The sequence below is a fragment of the Diceros bicornis genome, chromosome 9, assembly GCF_020826845.1.
Source record: "Diceros bicornis minor isolate mBicDic1 chromosome 9, mDicBic1.mat.cur, whole genome shotgun sequence".
Classification (NCBI taxonomy): domain Eukaryota; kingdom Metazoa; phylum Chordata; class Mammalia; order Perissodactyla; family Rhinocerotidae; genus Diceros; species Diceros bicornis.
In genome coordinates, this window is record NC_080748.1 from 8,295,644 (window position 1) to 8,321,436 (window position 25,793).

The 25,793-nt window shown below is 43.8% G+C and overlaps 1 protein-coding gene across 5 annotated transcripts in view; it reads right to left on the reverse strand.

The window, feature by feature from the left end:
- SPATA13 (spermatogenesis associated 13) overlaps positions 1 to 25,793 on the reverse strand; it is a 350,174-nt gene that overhangs the window by 73,866 nt on the left and 250,515 nt on the right. For 4 of the 5 annotated variants that reach the window (XM_058547860.1, XM_058547859.1, XM_058547862.1 and 1 more), the window contains one exon: positions 858 to 2,561. In XM_058547860.1, coding sequence (XP_058403843.1) covers positions 858 to 2,561 — 1,704 coding nt within the window. Of the gene's footprint in view, positions 1 to 857; positions 2,562 to 25,793 lie in introns of those variants that run through there. The other variant, XM_058547863.1, reaches the window with a different exon arrangement.

The window sequence follows — 25,793 nt, forward strand, 5'->3', positions numbered from 1 at the left end:
CGCAAATGAGAAAACGGTCACCAATATAGAAGACCTCTGGAAGACAGACCGGCCTTGAGGTCTCCATACACACCTAGATCCACAAACAGTTCACTGCTCTGGCCGTTCAGGGATCCTAGAGGATGATTTACATCTCCTCAAGACAACCTGCAATAGGTTTCACTTTCTAAGTCTCTCTTACAGCAAAGGTCAAAAATGGACAGTCCAGAGGCTGTCCTGGCTTCTGAATTGACAAAAGTTGCTGTGTAAATAGCAAATATTCATCTGTAGGCATTAAGACAAAATCAAGGTCCTCTCCAGGGATCAGTGGGAAGGAACAGCCGCTGGGGGATTATTCTCTATGGTAAGCACCAATTTATACCTGTAAAATAGTCTAGGAATATATGCGAAGAATAATTTGAATATATACACATGGATGCGCTGCCTCATCTTTCAGCTCTGTAAGGCAGTGTTACTGAATGCATTTATGAAGTGAAAATTATACGCTAAAGTTGTGTGGATGCTTGACATGATATGAAAAGAACATTGCTCTTGTAGCCTTAACAGTTATTGATTCAATTCATGAGATACTTATGTTCTACTCTAAAAATAAGTACAATAACTGTCATAAAAATTTTTTTGAAGCATCATCACTCAGGGGTTGACAGGTATCAAACTGCATGTTGCTAATTCATTCCTAGGAAATAAAACAGACTTAGAAATGTAATGGTCTCAACACAAAAAAATCTCATGTAAATGTACTCTGTTGGAAAGGATATGGAAACAGTTTAAAATACAAAGAGAAAGAACGTAATGGGTCATGCGAATGTTTCACACAGCACCAGGTCACTGACAGGAGGTCCCTGCTCTGCCCTTACCTCCTCCTCCTTTTCTTCTGGACCTGCGGTCCCAGCACGGCTCAGCTGAGGGAGGCTGCCGGCACTGCGGTCCTCACTGCTTTTGTCACACGCGGCTGGCACCGAAACCTGGAAGAACAGAGGACCTTGCTCCTTCTGAGCAGGACCCTCTGCCCTTTCTTCACTGTCCACTGAACTCAGGGACAGCGCACTGCGATTGTTCGGACACTTGGCATTTCCTGCGCCTGGGCTCTGAGGGCTAGGGGGCTTGGGGGTGGTGGGCCGTAGAGGAGTGAGAGGCTGCTCGGGTACGAATGTCAACCGGCTGCCAAGCGGTGGTTCATCGGAGTCTTTGCTCCACACTTCCTGGGCAACGGAGCTCGGCGAGGGGCTGCCAGCCCCGGGGCCGACACTTCCCGACGTCCGGGAGCCTTGGGCTTCAAGAGGAAACACGGCATTCTCCACGTCCACGTGGGGACCCTGGGCAGGGGCGGCGCCCCGGCTGCGCTGGCGCTCGGCGCTGGAGGACTCGCGGCGGGAGTAGTCGTCGTGCAGCCTGCTGCGCGGCCGCAGGCGCGGGTCAGCCTCGCCGGCCCACGGCGCCTCGCCCCTGCGGCCCTCCCTCCTGCAGGCCGCGTCCAGGACTCGGTCCCAGTCCTTGGCCTTGATGGGACTCTTCCAGCGTTTCGTCCTTCTCTCTGACCCACCGCACTTTTCGGAGTCAGCAGAGGAGCTGCTTAGCGTCCTTTGGGGCGCTTGCTTTTCAGGCGCCACCCTGAGGTCCACGAGATTAGAGGTGGACTTCCGTTTGAAGGAGCTTTTCTTCAGAAAGTTGAGGTTGTCCGTGCTCTTGCTTCTCCTATAGACGATGCTGTTATTCTCAGAGTCTTTCACTAGAATCTCACACATCGTGGGCTCCCGGGTGACTGGGGACAGGGGCCGGACGTGTGCCCCCTGCTGCTGCTCCGCGTCCAGGAGGCTGATGCGGCCCAGGCCGTAGGCGCGGCGGATGCTGCGGGACCGGTGGGTGCTCCTCTGGAAGGCGTCGTCGGCCTCCTCGGGGTCGGAGCAGTCCGACGCGGCCCCCGGCCCCGGCTTGTGGGCGGCGCTCGCCCGTCCCGAGGAAGGGCACCTGCTCGCTTGGATTCCGACGGCAGCACCGTTTGCGATGGCTTTTCCCAGGTCACGTTCTGAGGCATCTTCCTTTGCCGCCTCTGACCCCTCTCGGTTCTGAATTCCTTGAAGGACTGAAGACTTCAATTTTTTAAAAGATCCCATTTTCCGAAAGGAGGCAAGGGCGTTCCAGGTGGAGGAACTTCCCATCAGGACCATGGAGCGGGGCCTCTCGGGGTTGGCGCCCGTCCTCCTCCGACTCACGGAGAAGAGGCGCACGAGCTTGGCAGGGCTGAGTCTGGCCTCCTGGGCTTCCGCATCGCTGCTGCGGCTGCTGCTGCAGCCCCCATTCTGATACGCTGGGTAAGTCACCATTTTGGGGTCTTTAGAATCAGAGACCGAAGAGGGGACTGCAGCAACTCGCCCATGGCCGTTCTGGGCTGTTGTCATGTTCTCAGGGCTGGGAGCCCGATGCCACAGGGCAGGGGTGTTTAGACCCACGTGCGCATCTGTGTCCCCCGGCCCCACATGCAGCCCTTCACCTCCGAGGCCGCCACGGGCCTGGCTGTCACACGTGCTGTGCCCATCAGGCTCCTCGGTTGTCCCCAACGCCTGCAGCAGAAGACAAAGCAGGGATTTAGCCATTTGCCCCCACAGAAGAGCCTCTACAAGCAGGGGCTAGTTATTTTGTTTAAGAATTGCTAATAGAAAAAAAAAAGCATGCCCCATGACAGGGCTGATCAAATAAAAACTATTTTAAGTGAAGTTAAAAATTGACCTTTTTCTCTAATTCATTTCACAACAAATTAAAGGAGGGAATACAAATATACATTCCTTAAAAAAAAAAAGATGATTATTGGTTGTGCATTCATAGTAAACTCTTGAGTCCACTGAAGCTTAAGTAAAACTTTTGAAAACCTGCTGGAATGAAAAAGCAAAGGCATCATTCAAGACTGTGTCTTCTCTTTATTTGAAACAAGAAAATTTTAATTACCAAATACAAAGGAAAAAAAAAAAAACCTACACCCAACCAACAACTATTTCAAAATGTATCACAATGAAATGTCAGCCTAAGCTAAATTTAGCACAGCTAATAGGCAAACTGAGTGCTTAGCATAAGCAAGAACTTGTACAAGGAGTTATGATGGAGACCAAGATGCTCTGGGCTGCTTATTGTCTACAAAATACCCCAAAACTCTAATGAGACAGCTGCAAAGTGCTACAGAGACACGGCATGAGGTCGGACTTTGTGAATGAAACGACATTACTGAGGGGCGTCTGTCAACAGGATTCTAACGGCCAGGGAATGGGGAGAGACGAGGATGATACTGGAGTACCAGAAATTCAGACACGAAAATTAAAATTAAACAAATACTGCACCTTCCTCCTTCCTCCCACATGCCCTGAAGCCCACCACACACCTGTGTCCATGCTCTTTCTCCCAAGTGAAAATGTTGCTCTCCTTAACCTTTCCCAAGGGCCAGCTTAAATGTCACAGACCCCCTGTTCTCAATACATGATTAGTGAATGAAGGAAGGGAGGAAGGATTGTGGTGATAACCATAAAAGGCTACCATTTATTAAGTGCTTACTACATGTCAGGCCCCCGTTCTAAGTCCTATAAAAACACATGCCACTGAGTACTCATACAAAACTACAAGGTCAATACAATGACTTCATTTTATAGATAATTAAATGGGCACTTGGACAGGGTAGGTAACTTGTCTGGGGGTCTGCCCCCTCTGAAGCCTATGCTCTTCTCCACTGCTTCACACTAACGAACGAGGAGAGAGGCAGAGCTGGCACAGGAATCCAGGCCTCTGACTCCAAGTTCATGACACACCCTGACTGAGGTAAAATCCCAGAAATCCTCCCGAGGCCAGTCAAGGCCATTACCTCCAAAAGCAATATTAAAGGCAGAAGAGGAGGAGAAGGAGAGAGTTATATCAAGACCTTGAGGTTAGGTCCCAATTTAGCTCAGCCCTCTCAAGCGCAGAAGAAAATGTGACCTCATGCAAAGAGGTCTCATCTGATTCTACTCTCCAAATTCTCTGATGGTTCATTTTTATTTTCCCTTACATCATCACTGAGTAGGGATTCCCATGGAGAGTCAGAGTTAAAGGATTGATTCCATCTGGGACCAGGGAGGCTACATAGAGTTAGACACCCTGGGGCCTTTCTGACGTCCAATCACCCAATTCCATTAATCAGAAGATTAATGAGGCTACCACATGCCCTCTGTATTTTAATGTTCTAATAGAGAAATTAGGGGAACTGAGAGCTGTGGGTTGCATGTCAATGAGCCACATAAGCAGAATCTTGAATTGTCCCAGCCCTGAAGCTGGATGTGAAATCTATAACCAGTTGCAAAATGAGTCCAATATTCAGTATCACCTGTCCACCCTCAACTACTCTGAGAGGGACAGGGGATAGTGATTGTTTCAGCTTCTCACATTTTTGAAACGAAGCAGATAGTTTATCAAACAGTCAAGTCTAGTCACAGGCACCAACTGACTGCATATTATGTAATAATAATGCTCTTGTTGTGACCTGCACTGGATACAAAAGAGCAGGCGTGATCTGGACAAAGACAGCTTACTGACACCACAACTAGAGGGCACTCTAAGACCTTTTATAACCAAGGATGGAGCAGTCAAGCTGATCCTAAGGGCTCAAGGAGTACAGGGAAGTGCTTGATTTAATGTTGAGTAGTTTGAGAATGTTGTATGGAAGACATGGGGCCAGGCCTAGGTTCTAAACTTAGTACTGTCACATTAATCTTGAGTAAAGTCATTTCAGTAATCTGTGCTTTAGTGCCATCTATAAAATAAGAGGTGCTGACATTTATGAATATATCAACCAACTAATCAGTTCATGAGCCTCTGCAGGGGACAAGGATCTGTGTAGGCCCCATGATGAATTCAAGGTAGTGACAAGGTCATGGCCCATTCTAGATGGGAAACTGGCATGAGCAAAGGAAGAGTCAGGCACATAAGTATGATTGCAAGGCAGTAAATTAGGGTGACCACCTGCCCCAGTTGGCCCAGGGGTGAGGTGTTTTCCAGGATGTGGACTCTTAAGGCTGGAACTGGAGAAGGTCTTGGCAAACTGGGAGGACTGGTCACCCTACACTAGGTAGAACAATATAGTTGGAAGGATGGCTCAGTGTAATGTAGTAGTAGAAATTAAGGTGAAAACAGGTTTAGAAAAGCCTACCTCCCCTTAGTCTCACACTTTGAGGCCATCTGCAGGTATTACCTTTGGGAATTCCTTCCTGATCCCCTAAAATGAATTGAACCCCTTACGTGAGTTACAGGCATTTCACCAAATTGCTTTACCAATATTATAATGATAGGTTTATATGGCTGCCTTCAGAACAAGACTGAATTATTTGTGAGTATGAACTGTGTGCTTCACACACACAGATTTTTTAAGTTTATCTTGAGGTGAAATTGTACCAGTTATCTGCCTTGTCAATATCTGTACCAAAGTAACAATTCATCTTTATATACTACCATTATTTTTCCAATGTGCAGATGTTTAAATTTTTACAACACTAAAAAGTCTAAGTATTTACTTAAAACTTTTCTAAGTTTTAGGATAGAGATCCAGTAAAATATATGCAGAAAATCTGAGTTTCTAATTGGGGCAACATGCTTTTAAAAGACCACTGACTTTCTATTTCCTTCACACAGCTGAACAACGTGATTGTTGTGTGCTGCTTGGAATGAAACTGAAAATCACGGAAAAAAGCTTTTCCTGGAATTTCCGAGAAACATACCGAGTTGCATTATTTAGAACTAATACTTTGACCTCTATTAACTAACAAGGGTTGCAATTCAATCAGTGGTTTTGTAGCAAGTCTTGTAATTGTGGGAGCTCTGCCAGGGATATTTATGAACAGAACTACAAGAAAGAATTTTAGAGGGAATATTGTGCAATCCATTGTCTACAAGCTGGATTCTGTGGTGTATGAACTTTAGAATAGAACATTCCTTTTTAGTCATAATGAGAACTCTCTGAAAACTATGACCAGTAATTTTTAAATAAGAACTTATACTTGATTTTGAAATTCAGGAATATATACCAGGTTAAATGTACAAACAAGAAGGTTTTTGTAATACATTTGCGTAAATTATAGAAGATGTGACACTGGAAGAAAACATATTGAAATCTAAAATGTTAAAGGAGTGAAAGTATAGATCATTGAATCACAGCACTGTAGAATATTACCTTAGGGAGCATCTTACCCCTAACTGTAAAGATTAGGACACGGGGGCCGGGTGGGTCTGAGAGACTTACCCATCCTTGAGCACTGCCACCTACTGGCTAGAACCTGGGGGTCATCCTAGACCTCTTCCTTTCCTTCCAGGTCTCACAGGTCACCAAGTCTAAGAGATTCTGCATATCTCGGCAACCCTTGCTCAGTGTAGCTGCCACGGCCTTTTTTCCAGCTATATAGTACCTTCCACCAGGACGACTGCATTAGCTTCCTGACAAGTCTCCTCTCTTCTGGTCTGACTCACCTCCAACCTAGCCACACGTCCTTCCCAAAGTGCAAATGGAGTCGTGTCACTTCATATAGTGTCACTGGCTGCGTTTGGACCTCGAGAAGATGTTGAATCTCAGCCGAGCACACAGCACCTTTCACTCCAGCCAATACTGAACTACTTATAGTGCCCCTTTCTCACACAGCTGTGCTTTTGGGTATTCCCTTGCTTGCTCTCAGAGTCGTCCTCCGGCCGTTTTTGTCTCTCTGTATTGCAGGGAACCACAATTCCCAGCATCCTGTGACAAATGGCTTCTGGCCAGTGGGAAATGATGTATGTAGGGGGACAGGGTGTTCCTCTCTGTTGGGGCTCCTGTGGCACTTCCAGAAGCTGCTGGGTCTCCTCTTTGGCTCCAGCTCCTGCTGGGCAGCTCCCCACTCCTGGGTCCCAGCTCCTGGCTGGTGGCACCAGCGCCTGGCTCAAGCAGTACTACCCCTTCCCTTACCCCTCTAGCCTAGGAGGGTAGCATCCTCCTGCTATGGTTCATCTGAATTCTTCACCGTCTTCTCTTTTGTTTCTCAACTGTGTAAAAATAATCCCTATATTAGATTCTCTTTGTCTGAAATACCTGGAGATGCTTCTCTTTTTCTGACTGATAAATATGTGCTTCGCCTAATTAAATTTCATTAATTCAAATCAACTGTTCCCTAGAGGAACGCTCCTTTGTATCCAATTCAGATGCCCTTTCTCTGTGGGCTCTGTTTTAGCACTTACCACACTGCTCTCTAATTCTGGTCTCGCTGTCTGCTTTCTCCACTAAACTCTGAAAAGGTTGAACGTTCTTTGAAGGCAGAAACCAGGTCTTATTATTATTATTTTTTTTTGCGAGGAAGATTAGCCCTGAGCTAACATCCGTTGCCAATCCTCCTCTTTTTGCTGAGGAAGATTGGCCCTGGGCTAACATCCGTGCCCGTCTTCCTCCACTTTATATGGGACGCCGCCACAGCATGGCTTGATAAGCAGTGTGTAGGTCCACGCCCGGGATCTGAACCCATGAACCCTAGGCCACCGAAGTGAAGCACGTGAACCTAACCACTACGCCACCGGGCTGGCGGCAGAAACCAGGTCTTACTTAACTCTGTATTCTTAGCATTCAGTCAGTTACTGACTGAATGAATAAAGATAATGCCACTTCTTTTGCAGACCTCAGGTGTGTCAACGTACAATTTGGGGCCTGATAATTCTCACTGTGAGGGCTGCCCGATGCATTGTAGGATGTAGCAGCATCCCCAGCCATCACTTAAAAATGATGCTATTAGGAAAAAGAAATATAAAATATACAGAAAGCTCTAAAAACCATGAAAGTGCCATCAATTATTTTCAGAGTGGTTTCTTTAAAACTATTGAAATTTATCATTTTCAATCATAAAACAGTGTTCTATTTATTGTTTGATGGTACTGATAAACAATTTTTAAAATGGTAGTATTGTTAGCAGCTAAACTTTCCTGTGGTAGAAAGCTCAATTTAATGACTGTTTATGTTCCATTATTTTAATAGTTGTATCTAATTTTGTAGATATTTTTTATATATTCAGTGAAAAAGAAAATTTAATAACATAGGAAAGTAAATACTGACATGTTAATAGTTATACTCAATTGCTCACTTTTAACTATCAATATAGATATTTCATTTTAAAAGGTAATCAATTTATCTACCAAAGTTTAGTAATTTGAGTACTCAGATTACACAAATTATATATCTGAGTTAATACGACAATTAAGAATTTTATAAATAAATATTTCATAACTTAAAATATGGCTTTTAATATTAATGTTCAAATGTAGATATTTATAAGACACTTTGATCCATCTGTCTCAATATTAATCAGCAAGATTTGAATAAAAAATGTTCAAAGAAGGTCCTAAAGTACCTGTGATTATTAGGAAAGTGATTTTCTACTATAAAATTATATTTTCCCTTTATTTTTTTAAATTATTTATTGTTTTGGTTTTTTTTGTGAGGAAAATAGGCCCTGAGCTAACATGTATTGCCAATCTTCCTCTTTTTGCTTGAGGAAGATTGTCACCAAGCTAACATCTGTGCCAACCTTCCTCCATTTTTTCTATGTGGGACACTGCCACAGCGTGGCTTGATAAGCAGTGCATAGGTCCGCCCCTCAGATCCGAACCTGTGAACCTTGGGCCGCCAAAGCAGAGCATGCGAACTTAACCACTATGCCACCGGGCTGGCCCCATATTTTCTCTTTAAAACATAAAATATTTCTTCTATAAATGTATCTTGGAAATACTTAATGCAAGCCGTACCTTAATATTTTCCCTACTCTTAGTTCAAGAAACTATTTTAACTTTATAAAATGTAAAACAAAAGTGAATTGGCATATAAATTAAGCTGGTAAAGCTCTTTATAAATCTTTTTTTTTTTTTTGTGAGGAAGATCAGCCCTGAGCTAACATCCACGCTAATCCTCCTCTTTTTGCTGAGGAAGACCGGCTCTGAGCTAACATCTATTGCCAATCCTCCTTTTTTTTGTTCTCCCCAAGCCCCAAGCCAATCCTCCTTTTTTTTGTTCTCCCCAAGCCCCAAGCAGAGCACGTGCACTTAACCGCTAAGCCCCAGGGCTGGCCCTCTTTATAAATCTTTTTAACCAGGAAATTAAAGGGCTGGCCCCGTGGCTTAGCCGTTAAGTGCGTGCGCTCCGCTGCTGGCGGCCCGGGTTCGGATCCCGGGCGCGCACCGACGCACTGCTTCTCCGGCCATGCTGAGGCCACGTCCCACATACAGCAACTAGAAGGATGTGCAGCTATGACATACAACTATCTACTGGGGCTTTGGGGGAAAAAAATAAATAAATAAAATTAAAAAAAAAATTAACCAGGAAATTAAAGTTAAATGCATTCATACTTAGGTTGAGAATAAGATTCTCTATTTCACACCAAATACTGTCATATTAACCTAACTCAGATATACAGTCATGCGTTGCTTAACAATGGGGACACGTTCTGAGAAATGCATCATTAGGTGATTTCATGGCTGTGTGAACATCATAGAGTGTACTTACACAAATCTGGATGGTGTAGCCTACTATACACCTAAGTATATGGTACTAATCTTATGAGACCACTATCAGATACACAGTCCGTTGTTGACTGAAACATCATTACACGGCCCATGACTGTATATATTTTGTGTAATCCAAGTACTCAAGTTATTAAACTTCTATTATTAAGTCAAGATGGCTGTGAAAAAAATTACAGATGTGTAGCTAAAAGACATTTAGATAAATATTAATATTCGAAATATCTGACAACAGTAAATGCTTTACTTTATTGCAATTATACAGAATTTCATTTTGAGTAAATTACAGTTTGGAGATTAATAGAAAGAAAGCCCCACGGTGATAAGTCTTTCTTATTTGCTGAACTTGCCCATTTTATTTTCTCCCTTTCTCTTCCTGTTAGGTCCTTTCATTCTATTATTCATTTCAATATCCAGAACCTTGCTGAAATCAAGACTCTGACCAGAAGATGGAAATTCTAGCACCCCACATTTTATGAACAGATTGTATTATAAAGGGTTACTTACGGGCAATCCATTTCCCTATGGACATCAAACTTCTGTCCATCAAACTATATTTAACTGATAATATAGCTACCATTGAATTTAACCATAATTTATAATATTTCCATAGGAAAATGCATCTAAGATTCAACTGTGGGTTCTAGTTCCTTTCCCCACTCTCCTGTCCTTAATACAAAACACTCCTCCTCTCCTTTCCAATCACAACGTGCACACTTCAGTCAAAGGAAGAAGGTCTCTCACCCATGGATTTAGCATCCTTAGGGTCTCTTCTGTTGAAGGATGGGGGAGGATGCTTCAAAAGAGCCAGAGTTCTGGCTTCATTTAAACATCCAATCATTTAAGTTAAGCATTTAAAAATAGAAAGTGTATATAAAAACATAACCGTGGATGAGACTGAATCTTTGGGAAAGGTGTCAATTTCATAAAAGCGTGTGATTGTCTTGGCTTGCCTTATCTGGGTTACTAGGCTAACCCACATTCCTGTGGGGGAGAATGAGGTTTCCCAATGGGGACAGATGTTTGCTTTGTCAAATCTGTGGGGCGGCAGGGATGGAGAAAATGAGGATTTGCAAAGGCAGACCTTAGACTAAAGAAAGGAAAATCTTCCTTTGGTCTCTAAAGCTGGGGGTCAGTCAGGTCTAGCAAGACATGCTAGAGTAGGTGTGGGTCTGTGCAACAGCCGACACGGTCCTCTACCCTGTACTCCCTGCCATTCCCCAGCGCTCAGGGAAGTTCCAGCCTCTGAACCTCCTCTTCCTCCACTGCCACTTGAAACCTTGGGGCTGAAAGAGCCTTGGAACACTTCAGGAGTCACTGCCAGTTCAAGGTCTGAAGATGGCTTCTGTCTTGATCTCCTACACCTCACCCCCTGGTCCACCGTCTCTCTCATGGTAATAGGATCGCAGCAGCAACCACCACAGTTAACAGTTGGGACTACCTAATGCCCGCAACAAAGGCCGAAAGTGATGTCACCCCAGAAACTACCTCCCCTGCACTTACCATTGAGAGCCTAGCAAGTTTTCCAGATGGATGGCCCTAATCTTGAAGGCACTCTGAAGGTCACTGGAGCAAAAACAATGTTTCTGCTTGCTACAGGCAGATTTGGCAGAACCTGGAGCCATGCATTACTGGCTCACAGTCTAAGACACTTGATGCAGGCTGCACAGAAAACCCCCTCGAAGGATCAGCGCAGCTTGCATATCCAGCATTTGGTTAACCATACCTAACAACTGTTTATAAGAGTAGATATTTGTGTTGTGTTTTCCCGTATTTATTTTAGTGCTCAAGTTTTTTGCATAAAATATGTTTCTAAGCATAAAAACCCAATTTATAACACCGCATTTGAGGAAACAAGATCAACTTCTGACTCAGTTTCCATCCAGGAACCAACTAGGTCTTAATTTAGGGGTGTCATAACCGCCCATTCTGCCATCACTAAGGATAGAGGTCCAGAAAATGCCCTTTCCCTGCTCTGTTCAATTGGGTATCCCAAATTCTCAAATTTGTTTTCATATTAAAGCAGTTGCTAAAATGCCTTATACTGTCTAATTTAAACTGTCTTCTTCTAACTGAACTGACATTTGAATTTTATTTCCCTGCAAGCTCTTCTTGCCTCTTGGCATGAACATCTTCCTTTAGGTGACACACTGGACAGCAATGTGGGATGACATCACCACTGAACAAAGCCAGGGTGACCAGGCTATTATTCCTGAGCAGAGGTCCCCTAACTCACGTCTCCACCCGTGGGACTGCACAGCCCGGCCGGCCTGACAGGAGCTCATCTGCGGCCACTTTGTTCGGGGAGAAGGCTATTATGATGAACCCATCCTCAGGGGACATCACTTATATCTCTGAGGCATGAAGAAGTGATCCGGAGGACTATAGACATTGTGCTTGAACATAAAGATTTCCTGCTGCTAATTAGGAAGCCACATTCTCACGCTCTCCCACGACTCAGAAAAGCAAGCTGGCCCCAACTACAAGGAAAACCTGAAAGGGGCAGAAGAGAAGAATCCTAATGAGGAAAATTTATGGTGGAGAAAAATGTCACATGTTCCTCAGGCTCTCACTGTCAGTGCCAATTTCTCTGCGTATACTTGTTCTTTAAAAGGGGATGCATTGGCAACTCGGGAGGGCTCCTTAGCGGCTTCTCTGGAGTTTTACCATTCTTTCTACCCACAAAGATTTGTGGCCAGCTTTTGTGGGATCACATGACCTGCCCCACCATCACTTGGTTTATTTGTTTAGGGCACTTGCTATGAGGAAGGGCACAGTTCTTGGTGCTGTGCACACAAAGGTCTCATTGCAACAGTAATCAATGCACCATTCCTATGGATAGAGCCCCTAGTGGCACCTGTCATTATCTACTCTCCCTACTCATCCATTACCTGCTGGTGGGGCAATGAGTGTAAAAGACAAGCCATGCTAAACAGCTTTATCCCTTAGAAACTCTAAATCCCTCCAAACACACCCCCAGGAGCATGTTCCTTCCCTCTCATTTTCGGTTCTGACTTTCTTTCCAGTCATGTCTGTCATCACTAACCTGTGGGCCCTCACAGCCCATCAACCTGGCCCTAACCTCCAACACGGTGCCTATCGGGGAGACCTGGCCATCAGTGCGGCCACGTTATTATTTCCTCAGCTTCATTCACCTGACGTGATGGTTCCGGGCTCTCACAACTCAGAAGCTTTGGATACCTAATGGAACATGACAGGAGCGTGGATCAGACTCAGGAACACCCTGGCATCATATCCCACTGACATGGCTCCTTTGACACAGAACTTAACAATGTTTTAAATATGTCAGATGCTTGGCAGGGGCCTGAAACGAAACAAATACCATATTCTGTCTTTTGTGAAAAGTTCAAAATCAGTTCAGTTTAGGTGAAAAAAAAAAAAGAAAAAAAAAAACCGAAAGAATAACAAAGACTTCTATATCTTGAACCTAAAATAAGAGAATGGAGTAGTGTGCAAGATGAGACAGAGCTTATGTTCTGTGAGGCAACAGCATATTGAAGGTTGAGTCTCCAGGCAATTAAGTACACCTGAAATTTTTACAATGTCATAAACCAATGTTACTGCAATAAACAAAAAATTAACAAAAAAAAAAAAAGGAAGGAAAGAGATTCGCCTTCTGCGAGAGCAGTTACAAAGAGCCCAACAACCACCAGACAAGACCAGGGGAGCATCCCTCGCAGTAAGACCAAGGCTCAAAGAGTTACAGCTCACGGCAGGTTAGGTGAAGGAGGAAGGGCACGGGCTGAGGCTCAGGATTCCTGGACTTGTGTTTCTTACTCTGCCTTTCACTAGCTCTGGGAACCGCGGCCGGTCACATCCCATCCTTGACCTCAGATTTCTCAGTGTGATTCTACCATTTCTTTGAGGGTATTTTACAGGGTTGTTATGAGAAGCAAATACATCGTAAAGAAAATATTCTCAATGAAATATCAATTATGCTCATAGCATGACACCTTTCTTTGTAAAGCATAAATTTTATATTTATAGGTTAATAGGAAATGGAATTTTACTTAAAAATTTCTGGATCAAAAAGAAGTGAAATACTCTGTTAGAAATTCAATGGATTTAAGATTATATAAGCAACTGGACTTTCACAAAAATGACACATCCCATGCAGCTTGTAGGGGTGCAAAAAAGGCACCCACATCACAGGTCACTGCTTTGCGATTCACAAATGGAAGCACGTTCTCCTCCCTATAGCCATCCTGCCAGTTCAAAGGTCATTGCCAGATGGAAATTAAGTACGGCTAGGCACAGTAAGGAACCAGCAAAGGAATATCTGAATGCAGATATGGGGGAATGTGGCCACTTTTCCCAAAGAATGCCTCTGAAACCAAATATATATTAAATGCCATTGTTTCATTTTTAAATTAGCTCTATCTTTTCTCTATGCATCTCCACGGACAATATATGCCTTTTCTTTTCAGCCCTGTGAGATATAAATAACAGATGTCTCAGAATTTTGACAAGTAGTATTCTCTCTCTCTTTTTTTTTTTTTGTGAGGAAGATCAGCCCTGAGCTAACATCCATGCCAATCCTCTTTTTGCTGAGGAAGACCGACCCTAAGCTAACATCCATTGCCAATCCTCCTCCTTTTTTTCCCTGTTTCTCCCCAAAGCCCCAGTAGATAGTCGTATGTCATAGTTGCACATCGTTCTAGTTGCTCTACGTGGGATGCCACCTCAGCATGGCCTGACAAGCAGTGCGTTGGTGCGCGCCCGGGATCCGAACCCGGGCCGCCAGTGGCAGAGCCCGCGCACTTAACTGCTAAGCCATGGGGCCAGCCCCAACAAGTAGTATTCTAAAAGTCAGTTGTTCAGAATTTAAAATATTTCCCTGTAAGATTCTATTATCTGCCCAATCCCACTTAATCCATAATGTAAATAAACTAATAGTAAGTAATGATTGCAATATTAATAGTTATAGTTAGTAATATATTAAAATAAATTAACAATAGTAATTAATAAAAAGATGAACCTGATTTCTTTGGCTTGGGGGCTCATATGGCAGAAGAGGGAAAAGGAGAGGAAGAAGAGTCTTGTCCTCTCTTTCCAGTATGAGAAAGACACTTTCCCATATTTGGAAAGACATGCACTTGGCCTTGACATCCTCAGATCTTCCTCTCTTTATACTCAACCTCTTTGAGGGGCTCTCAGCCTCCCTATCGCCCTCTCCCCCTCCACACTGTTCCACTATGAAAGAGGTTACTTCTGCCTCGTGGCCACCTTCCTCCGATATCTCACTCCAGGAACGTCCGTGATGCTGTGGAGATAGGGCACAGCCCCAGCGCAGTGTGAAGAAACACACCTGCTGTCACCTCCTCTACCGTAGCGTCTACTGCAGAAGAAGAGCAGCCCTGCTATGGAGGCAGAAAACTCTAAGCCAGCCTGCCAGCCACACCGCTATGTTCATAGCCTCTCTCTCCATCCTGAGCTTGTCTTGTTTGACTGTTGTTCATTGTTCTCCCCGATGGCACTGATTTTAGGGCTCAGGGACAGGAGTGGTGTAGCAGAGCAGTTACCTCTACGAAAGCAAGGCTTGTGAGTCTGAGCCTCCCCGTCCACCAAACAAAGCCTGCCTTTCATTTTTTTCAAGATCTGGCAAAGTAGCCGCTCAAGTGTGTGTTTCAGTAGGACCAAGTTAACTACATTCAAATTTCATTTAAAAAACTACCCTGTGGGCCAGTCCTGGTGGCCTAGTGGTTAAGTTCGGCATGCTCCACTTTGGTGGCCCAGGTTCGGTTCCCGCGTGTGGACCTACACCGTTGGTTGGTACCCATGCTGTGGCAGCGGCCCATGTACAAAATAGAGGAGGATTTACAACGGATGTTAGCTCAGGACGAACCTTCCTCAAGCAAAAAGAGGAAGACTGGTGATGGATGTTAGCTCAGGGCAAATCTTCCTCAGCAAAAAAAAGACCAAACAAAAAAAAAACTGTTCTGCTTCATGCCCTCCTTGCAAAAAAAAAAAAAAAAAAAAAAAATCTGCCCAAGTCTGCTGGTTCATTTCTTTTCTAATTATAATTTCAGAACTATAATGATATGGCAATCAACTCTATAGGTCCCAATAGTCCCTCCTAAACCAACTGTTCTGACGCAAGAGTCTGGCGGTTTGGCAATAATCACGGCCTCAGTTGCCTCTGGGGTGGTTACATAAGCAGTTCAGGACACGTGGAGGTAAGATCACCTGCAAAGTCAACTGAGACTCTCATCATCTGAGTGAACGTCAACTACAAAGAAACATGGATGGCTTCAATTTAAATGAAGTTCCTGTGGCTTGTTTTGAAAGTTCATCTTTTAACAAGAAAGAACCTCATATAAGGCATCGTTTGTTCATTCATTCATTCGACAAACATTTCCTTGATTCCTCCTGTCTCGCTGATGTTGGGGTAGACACTAGGAGTAGTGTGGTGAACAGCAAACATGGTCTCAGCCATCACAGACCTTTAGCCAACTGGGGAAAGATACATAATTACACAAGCAATTGTAATGAAGTCCGCATTGTTATGATATCTGACCTGGCCTCCTTCAGGAAGTGACATTAGCGCTAGGACTTGAGAGATGATGGAAGGTGACAGGTACCAAGAGCCTGGGGTGGAGACCTGGCTGAAGGACAGTGCGCAGGGAGAGACTAGGGCCTTGAAAGCCATGTTAAGGACTTTGGGGTTTATTCTAAGGATCACGGGAACCTTCAGCATCAGGGGACCTACGCAAGTCCCAAGGCAGCAAGACCAGAGGCAATTATGAGGCTAAGAGAACTGCCATTGGAAGACAACAGTGGCCTGGACTTGCATGGTGGCTGTGAGATGAGGAGGGGTGATGGAGATAGAATCAAGATGGCCCAGTGACTGACTGAAGGTGTGGGATGAGGGAGAGGAGATAGATAGAAGAGACGGGTGTGACTCCAGGTGAGAGGCTGGGTCTAATGGTGATGCCTTTACTGAACTACCCAGGCCTGGAGGGGAGCAGATTGGGAGGGAAGATGAGGAGTTCCAAGTTAAATATACTGACTTTGCATCATGCAAGTGAAGACGTCCAGGAGGCAGCTACAAATTACCCTGTGCTTGGAGTTGGCAAGAGAGGTCTGTGCTCCAGACACAGATCAGAGGCTATCCTGGCACTTTGGAAAGTGATTAACACTAGAGGGGCCAGGCCAGTGCAAAGGCCTGAGAAGCACCTCTTAAGTAACAGCTAGAGGCGAGTGGCCTGGAAGAGGGACCAAGGAGGAAATAGCCCAATAGGGTGGATTTATTATAAAGACTAGGGATTCATGTCTCTCATACCTATTATTCAGGACGGTTCCCGGAGCTCCAAGAACATGGATGCTGATGTTGTCACCTCACAACAAAGGTCCTCTTTTTACTTATTCAATAACCTTTGGCAAGAACTGTCTTTTCATCTTTAATTCCCTCACCTAACACCGTAAGTGTGACTAGTTTCAACAAGAACACTGATCTTTTAAAATTAAAAATTAAATGAAGTTCAAGTCATACCTCTGTCCACCTCAGACAATTGAAAACATAACTGGGGCTTAAAGAGAAACAGGAATGGGTCTTTTAAAATGCTCATTGCTGATATTACTGTGATTACATTGCATTTTCAAGTGGAATTCCTAAAATGGCTTGTCCTAAGTCTTGTTCTTGGCCACCTAAGTTGGTGGTTAGCGACACTCCTCGCCGCATTGCTGTTGTAATGGGTCCATGCCACACACTGAGAGCTCACCAACACCGCATGAGGCCCAAGAGGCCACGTTCAACATGGGCCTGTGCTGCAGATTATAATCTTGTCCAGAAAATAACAAAATATAATTAGAGATTCCTATTTTCTAGGAATTTTGTGTTTTCTACGTAATTTTGTAAAACTTTAGGTTAAAAAAAAAACAAAACTTATATCCAATCTTCAACAGTGGAGTGAACATTTATCTCTTGAGACTTCCACTTGACTTCAAATTAAACCAAGCACACTAATTTCTGAGGAAGCTGAAGCTCTTAACTTTGTTTTTCTTTCTCTTGACACTTAGAAACAACCTTTTTCAGATGCTAATTAAAACTACTTAACAAATGAAATGGTTAGGTATTTCTTTTGGCCTAGGGCTCTGTAAAAGGCTGACTGAGACACCAGGGCTCAGGAACTGAGAAAGTTTGGGGACCCTCTGGACCCTATTTGCAGCTAACGATCAATCTGGAAAGTGCTCACCCCTACCAGGCCCTTCATGACTGACTAGGAGCAGCTCATTCAGAAAAGCCAGTGTGAACCACCATCCAGATGGGAAGGCAAAATGGCTCTCTAAGAATTTGGGCTCTATTGATATTCCCTGCCTGGAATTCTAGTAGCACTGGGACATTATGAAAATATGCTCTTCGCTTCAACTTCCTTGGGCACATTCTATATTTTATTTCAAGGTAGTATAATCTGGAATTGGAACTGCTCCACATCTATAACCAACAGGACTGTGGAGCACGTGGTACTCATCCTGATTGGCAACCGAACCTCCTATTACAAGTAATCACTGGAATAAAGCTGCTTCCTCCCTATTCCCTCACTCTTCTGGGAGACCACAAGGTCCTTGATTCTAAACACATTCAGCAACTCTGTGCCTCCTCTGACATTAATTGCCTTCCTCCAGCTTGCTGACAAAGGAATGCAGTCTCCGAATTGTTGGCAGCTAAGAACAAGGTCCATCACTTCCCAGCTGAAGGCTCTTCAACAGCCCCCCCCCCCCCCCCCCCCCCCCCCCCCCCCGGCAGTGCTGCTCAGACTTTCCTCTAAATCACTCCTGATGATAATAACAATTGATGAGAGAGAGAGGAGACAGTCTATATGCCGGGTATTCTCAACAGTCACACCCACACCCTATTATCACACCCATTTCACAGATGCAAAATCTGAGCTTGAGCCCTAAGAGCACAGAAAGGGATGGAGCCAGCACCCGAGCTCTTAGCCCACTGCAGCTGCCTCTCCCTGGGGGCTCAGGAGAGCCAGTTCACACCCTCGGGAAAGGCTGAGGTGGCAGGTTACTGAACGCAGGAAATGTAAAGTTTTACAATTTATCTTTACAAGTCACGCAGATTTTGCATTCTTTTCCTAAGATTTGTTTTCATAAAAAAATGCTTGCCACCTCACATTTACAAGGGTGGTTATTATCCAAAATACATAAGTGTTGGGGAGGATGTGAAGAAATTGGAATCCTTGTGCACTACTGGTAGGGATGTAAAATGGTGCAGCTGTTATGGAAAACAGTATGGCTGTTCCTCAAAAAGTTAAACATTGGATTACTAGAGGACCCAGCAATTCCACTTGTAGGGATAGACCCAAAAGAACTGAAAGCTGGCTCTTGAAGAGATATTTGTACACCCATGTTCACAGTAACATTATTCACAGTAGCCAAAAGATAGAAGCAACCCAAATGACCATCAACTGATGAATGGATAAACAAAACGTGGTATATACATATACGGGAATATTATTCAGCCTTAAGAAGGAAGGAGAGTCTGCAATATGCTACAACATGGATTAACTTTGAGGACATTATGCTAAAGGAAATAAGCCAGTCACAAAAGGTCAAATACTGTATGATTCCAGTTATATGAGGTACTTAGAGTAGTCAAATTCATAGAGGCAGAAAGGAGAATGGTAGTTGCCAGGGGTTGGAGGGGTGGAGGAGGAAAGGGGAGTTAGTGTTTAATGGGTACAGAGTCTCAGTTTGGAAAGATGGAAAAGTTCTGGAGATGGACAGTGGTGATGATTGCACAACAATGTGAATACTGTGCACTTAATGCCACTGAGCTGTATACCTAAAAATGGTTAAAATGCTAAATTTTATGATATGTATATTTTACTGCATTATTAAAAAAAAGCTCCAGGGGCCGGCCTGGTGGCATAGTGGTTAAGTTCACGCACCCTGCTTCAGTGGCCTGGGGTTCGCAGGTTCGGATCCTGGGTGCAGACCTACACACTGCTCATCAAGCCATGCTGTGGAGGCATCCCACACAAAACAGAAGAAGACTCGCATGGATGTTAGCTCAGGGCCAATCTTCCTCGCCAAAAAACAAACAAACAAACAAATAAACCTCCAGCTAAAAAAAACAAAACTATGCTTTTAAATTTACCAGCTAACTTACTTAAAATTTTCCAAAATATATTTGCTTCAGGAAGATTCACAATTATTGTATAGTTTCAAATATTCCTGAGCACAAATGTTCCTCAGATTTTTCATCTGCACAGTCGGAATAACAGTACCAGAGACCCTGGAGGATTGTGGTAAGGATTAAATAATATTATTCATGCGACCATGTATGATACATAACAGGCACTCTGGTTAGCTCCCGTCTGTTATTCCATACAAGGCCCTCTGCGACCCGCCTCCTGCCACTGTCACCTACGAGATTCAGTTCAGGAAGCGAAATTTCCCTGATGGCTTCCAAAGTGACAAGGCCTGTGCTAAACCACAATGCGGTGCCAGGCTGCACCAAACACACACCTACTGTGTAAAGTCACATGTGTGTGTAACTGAAGCACCCCCACTAGACAGAGACTCGAACAGAGGCCATAGCCATAGCGTGTATATATATATATATATATATATATATATATATATATATATATATATATATATATATAGCGTGTATATATAGAGAGAGCACAATGCCTGGCACCAAGAGCTGCTCAATAAATACTTGAAGAAACATTCAGGGCCTCTCTGTAAACATCAGGTCTGAAAGTCTACAAAGTATACTTATCCATCTGCCAAAGAGACTACCAAATTCTTCTCATCAATTACCTGTACATTATAATATCAAAAAAGGAGTCTTTCCAGCTTCTTTTCCCGCATATCTACCAAGAAAAAGGAGAAATAAGTCTGAGACTTGGAGGGCCCACTGGATTTAAGCCGCAGAAAATACCCAAGCCCAATTCTTGCCTCCAGGAATCAGCCATGAAATGAAGGGAGGGCCTCACATAACTGAAGTCATGCTCTCCCAATACACACACGGTCGTCCATCTACATGTAACATACACAGAGGCCCACACCCACGTCTAATCCTCAATAGCGATACTGAAAGAAACAATGTGAGGGCCACAGGAGTTCTGTCCTTTCTCTTGATTTGACACCTGACTAGCAGTCACCAAAACAGACTTTATGATATGAAGCTGGTGTCTTTGAGACTTCTTCGTGTGGAATTTAGAGAAGAGAAATGGGAAAAGTTGAAGCGCTATATTATGAGTATTTCTTTCTTTTCTGTTACTTGATGATTACCCAGGCACTAATGTACATCCACTACAGAATGGTCCCTTACACTCTGGAAAGAGGCAACTCCAAGTATCTGTTCTTCAGAAAGCTTCACATAATAAAAATCACAGCATAATTCTAGCAGCTATTTATCACTTCCCAAGTTAGGGTTTTACTGTCTCCTTATCAACTACTCTAGCACCAAATCGGACAAGCATGTGGAATGCTCCACCTTTATACCATTCTTTATTTCACAAAATAAGTGGTGCTCATAACATTATTCTGATCTCCTGTGAGTGCTTTGCTCCCTTTGCTGAGTGAAAATTTCTTATCTCAAATAATAAGAAATGTACAAAGAGATGAAGAACAAAAGAAAAAAGCCTGCCTAATGAGAGAGTTGTCACTTTCTTCTACCTATGTCTTCTGAACAGGAATATTGGGTCTATTATCTATTATTTTGCAAGATTCTTCATCCTACTCCCTTCAGGTATTAAACTTCAATTTTAATTTTCTTTCCCAATTTGCACACACACAAGAAGTCACTGGAGCATTCTAATATTGTTCCTCAAAGTACAGGTGAAGCTAAAAAATAGAGGCTTAAGTCTTTGACTGGGGCTAGTACTGGGTTCTATGAGCTGTGCTGGCAGGTGCCCTCACCCAGTACTGGGGTCCGCAGGCCGTGCTGGCTGGTGCCCTGCCCAGTCCTGGTGCAGGTGAGAAAGCACTCATGCAGACACTTGTCCTCAGGCTAGTCTCAAGAATGTGTTGTTCTCTGTGGGACCAAAGGCCCTTTATGATCATGGGCAAAATATTTACAGCTGCTGGGCTGCCTATTCAGTGCGGTTGTGCAGCTTTACAATCAAAAGACGGCTTGGGGGCCCAGCCACAGAAAGATCAGACTCTTCTACACAGTGAGATTATCAACGTCCTTCTGAAATTAAATCCAAGAAGAATTAAAAAACAAACTCACAAATGCATAACAAAATGATATCCTTACCTATTATCTTTTAAAACTCAGCTCTATCAAAGAATACAAGAGACAAGCATTATACAGTCAATTACTTTAATTGTATAAAAATGAACATTGCTACAGCAGGGAAAAACCTCAAAAGCTAAGTGAAACCTTAAAAGGCTGAGTGAAAGAAGACAGACATGAAGACCACATGCTGTAGGATTCCAGTGACACAGATGTCCAGAAAGGGCAAATCTAGACAGAAGGTAGACAGTGGTGGCCAGGGGAGGAGACAGCAGTGACTATAAATGGCCATGAGGCCATTTGGGGGGATGATAGAAATGTTCCAAAATTAGATTATAGTGATGGTTGCACAGCTTTGTGAGTTTACTAAAAATTACTGAATTGTACAACTGAAGTGAGAGAATTGTATGGTATGTAGACTATATCAATAAAGCTCTTAAAAGTACAAAATAAAAAATATTAATCATAACTGCCTTATGAATAGTTTAATAAACATTCTGAAGAGGATTTACACAACAGGTCACATAATTCAAGGTAAAGCATGCCTTTAACTGTAAGTATCAAGGTAACGCATTTCGGTCAAAAGAGCCACAATACATTTCCCAAATCCCCACCTCAGAAAAATCTGGAACGTACCCCACAACTTTTCTATCTTCATCACCAACAACCTCAGAAAAAGTCTTCTCTCTTGGTGGTTTTCTATCACTCTTTCTAGGGGCTTTAAAACGAGCATCTTGATGTCTTAGTGGTATTGCCTGCGTGGACTTCAGCTTCCCTCCGGGCACGACCCTAAATTACACGGTAGAGAAGACCTTGTTCCTGTGACTATCGGTCAGAGCCACCAAGAGAGGCCTTTCACAGCAAAGCCATCAGGAGCCCTCTAACAAATGATCTTCGGGACATACCCCGATTCAAAGGGTCCAGAGGTTTCTCAGGGCCGGTGAGTTCTCCACGTGCACCCTTCCTGGTCAGACTCAGAACAGCAAGTCTCACCCACCGCAGTGGGAGGCACTGGCCGTGTGAGCTACGATCGGAGCACCAGGGCCATGACAGGGGCTGTGTGGTGAGGGCTACCCCGCAGGTCTGATCATTGCTGTTGTTAGTGTTTCAAGCTGATTCTGTCACCCAGCCGGCTGAGCACATAGATACATTCATCTCCGTCTGCCACTTGGCAGTCCTTCCCTTCTAGCTCCGCACGCAGTACTGGCTACAGGTGGAAAAACCGGTCACGCACCCTGAGCAGCAGGTGCCCTGGGTTCCACCAGTAGCCCCAGCGGAACACCTCCCACCTTCCCTCGGCCTGACCGCAGCCTGCTGGCAGCTCTTCCACCTCCAGCTGTACTTTTTGCTGCTCCTGGTTTTGTTTTACATTTAAAAATAGGTAATCCCTATCGCCATGCTGGCGGCTCCAACCAGTCCTTGCATTTCAAGCCTCTTTATTCACCCTATGGCCACCCTTCTCCTCCTCCTTTCTTCCTCTCTCATGCGTCTCCTCCTCTTGGGGGACCATTACATCTGACTTCTAAATGTCACTCATCCTCCTTTTCCTGTTTCTAGCAGTCAGTTTTCTTCACAGATTTTTGAGTGTTAGAAATGATAAGGGCTTTTATTCAATGTCTCATTTTACAAATGAGGACCTGAGAGACCAAAACTAAACAGCTGAAGTGTTTATAGCAGCTTTATTCGTAACTGCGAAAACTTGGAAGCAACCAAAATGCCCTTCAGTAGGTGAATGGATAAACAAACTGTGGTACATCCAGACAACGAAATATTATTCAGCAATAAAAAGAAACGAGTTTATCAAGCTATGAAAGAAAAAAATATGGACAAACCTTAAAAGCATAACGCTAAGTGAAAGAAGCCAATTTGAAAAGGCTACATACTACACGATTCCAACTATATGACATCCTGGAAAGGGCAAAACCATGGAAACAGTAAAAATATCAGTGGGTGCCAGGGGTGAAGGGGGAGGGAGAGATGAAAAGAGGAGCACAGAGGAGTTTTAGGGCAGTGAAACTATTCTGTATGATGCTGTAATGGGGATACGTGTCCTTACACATTTGTCCAAACCCATAGGACATACAACACCAAGAGTGAACCCTAAGGTAAACTGTGGACTTTAGTTAATAACAGTGTATCAACACTGGCTCCTCAGCTGTAACGTGCCACACTGACCTAAGATGTCAATAACAGGGGAAACTATGCAGGGGAGAGGGGTATAAGGGAACTCCGTACTTTCCAAACAATTTTTCTGTAAACCTGAAACTGCTCTAAAAATAAAGTATATTAATTTAAAACATAAATAAACAAAGAGCTGCTGAGGAGTGGCACCGTCAGAACAGCGAGGCAGACCTGCTGCTCGAGAGCTTTGTACACATCACAGAGGGTCCCTGCTCATCTAGATAAGCGCCCAGAAACTCACCCCTTATGTTAATAGTCACGATAACCTGACGAAGGGAAAGGAAAAGCCAACACCATCACAACTTCAAGAGTCAAAAACACTCCAATCAAAATCCTAACTCTGTGTGTGTGACCTTGAGCAGCTGACTTTTTTTTGTGTGTGAAGAGATCAGCCCTGAGCTAACATCCATGCCAATCCTCCTCTTCTTGCTGAGGAAGACCGGCTCTCAGCTAACATCTATTGCCAGTCCTCCTCCTTTTTTTTCCCCCTAAAGCCCCAGTAGATAGTTGTATGTCGTAGTTGCACATCCTTCTAGTTGCTGTAACTGAGATGTGGCCTCAGCATGGCCGGACAAGCGATGCGTCGGTGCGCGCCCGGGATCCGAACCCGGGCCACCAGTAGCGGAACGCGCACACTTAACCGCTAAGCCATGGGCTCGCCCAAGCAGCTGACTTTAAAATTCACATGAAAGAACAAGGGCTCGGGATACCCTGTGAGGGGACAGAGGTGAGACATGCCCTGCAACCTCAAGACTAAAGCTTGATTATTACGTGAAATTGAGCATCTTAACTGCAGAAGTCGAGGAGTTTGTTTCTTTAAACTTGAAGTGACTCAGATTTTTATGACCCAAAAGTGACCAGAGAGTCACGGGACCTCTTCGGTTTTCATGGCAGGTAGGGGAAGAACTAATCACAGAGCTAATTTAAGGAGACCCTGGAGAGCAAAAAATAAAGCTGCTTTATATTCATGTTCCCTACGTTATGCTTATTCAACTAGACATATAGAGAAAAATATTGTTTAGGAATACTTTTATATGTGAAAAACCAATAAAGAAAAGTCAACGAGTGATAATCCCAAAATTCAGAAAGATGGTTACCTCCTGGGAGGGGTTGGCAGAGCTTGAGGACAAGGAAGGACATTCACAGATGTTGGTGGCATTTTATATTTCAGGTTGGGTAGTGCATATATGTTATTTGTTAATCTTTGAACTTACACACATGTTACAAATATTCTTTGTATAAATTAAATATTTAACAGAAGTTTTCTGAAAGATAGACAAGTGTTAGAAGGATGGGTCAGAAAATACTAATATAAATAACATATAATAGGGCTAAGTAAGTGTGCCAATCATTTGGCATCAGATAGACCTGCATGCAAACTGACTGCACCACTCAGCAGCCATATAACTCTGAACAAGTTACTCCTCTGAGCTTCAGTTCCCACATATGAAAAAAGGAGGAATAATAATAGCATTCTTCAAGATGCTGGGTTAAACAGGATAATGCCTACTGAAGAGCTCAGCAGGAGTCTGGCAAAGAGAATAACAGCTCTCATTTGTTGATCACTGCCCACGTGCCAGGAGCCATGAGAAGTACCTTACAGGCACAATCACACCGAATTATCTCAAGGTCACAGAGTAATAAGCAAAGGAGATAGGATTTGATCCCATAGACAGTCTGGTCCCAGCGCTAGGCTCTTAACCACTGTGCTATTCTTTCTCTCTGATAAAACTTATATATTATTATTAATGGTGCTGTTTATTATCATCAATATTCATGGCTAAGGTTTAAAAAACTAGGTTAAAAGTTACCTATCCATGACTAAGATGGGAATACTTGACACAAAAGCAATTTA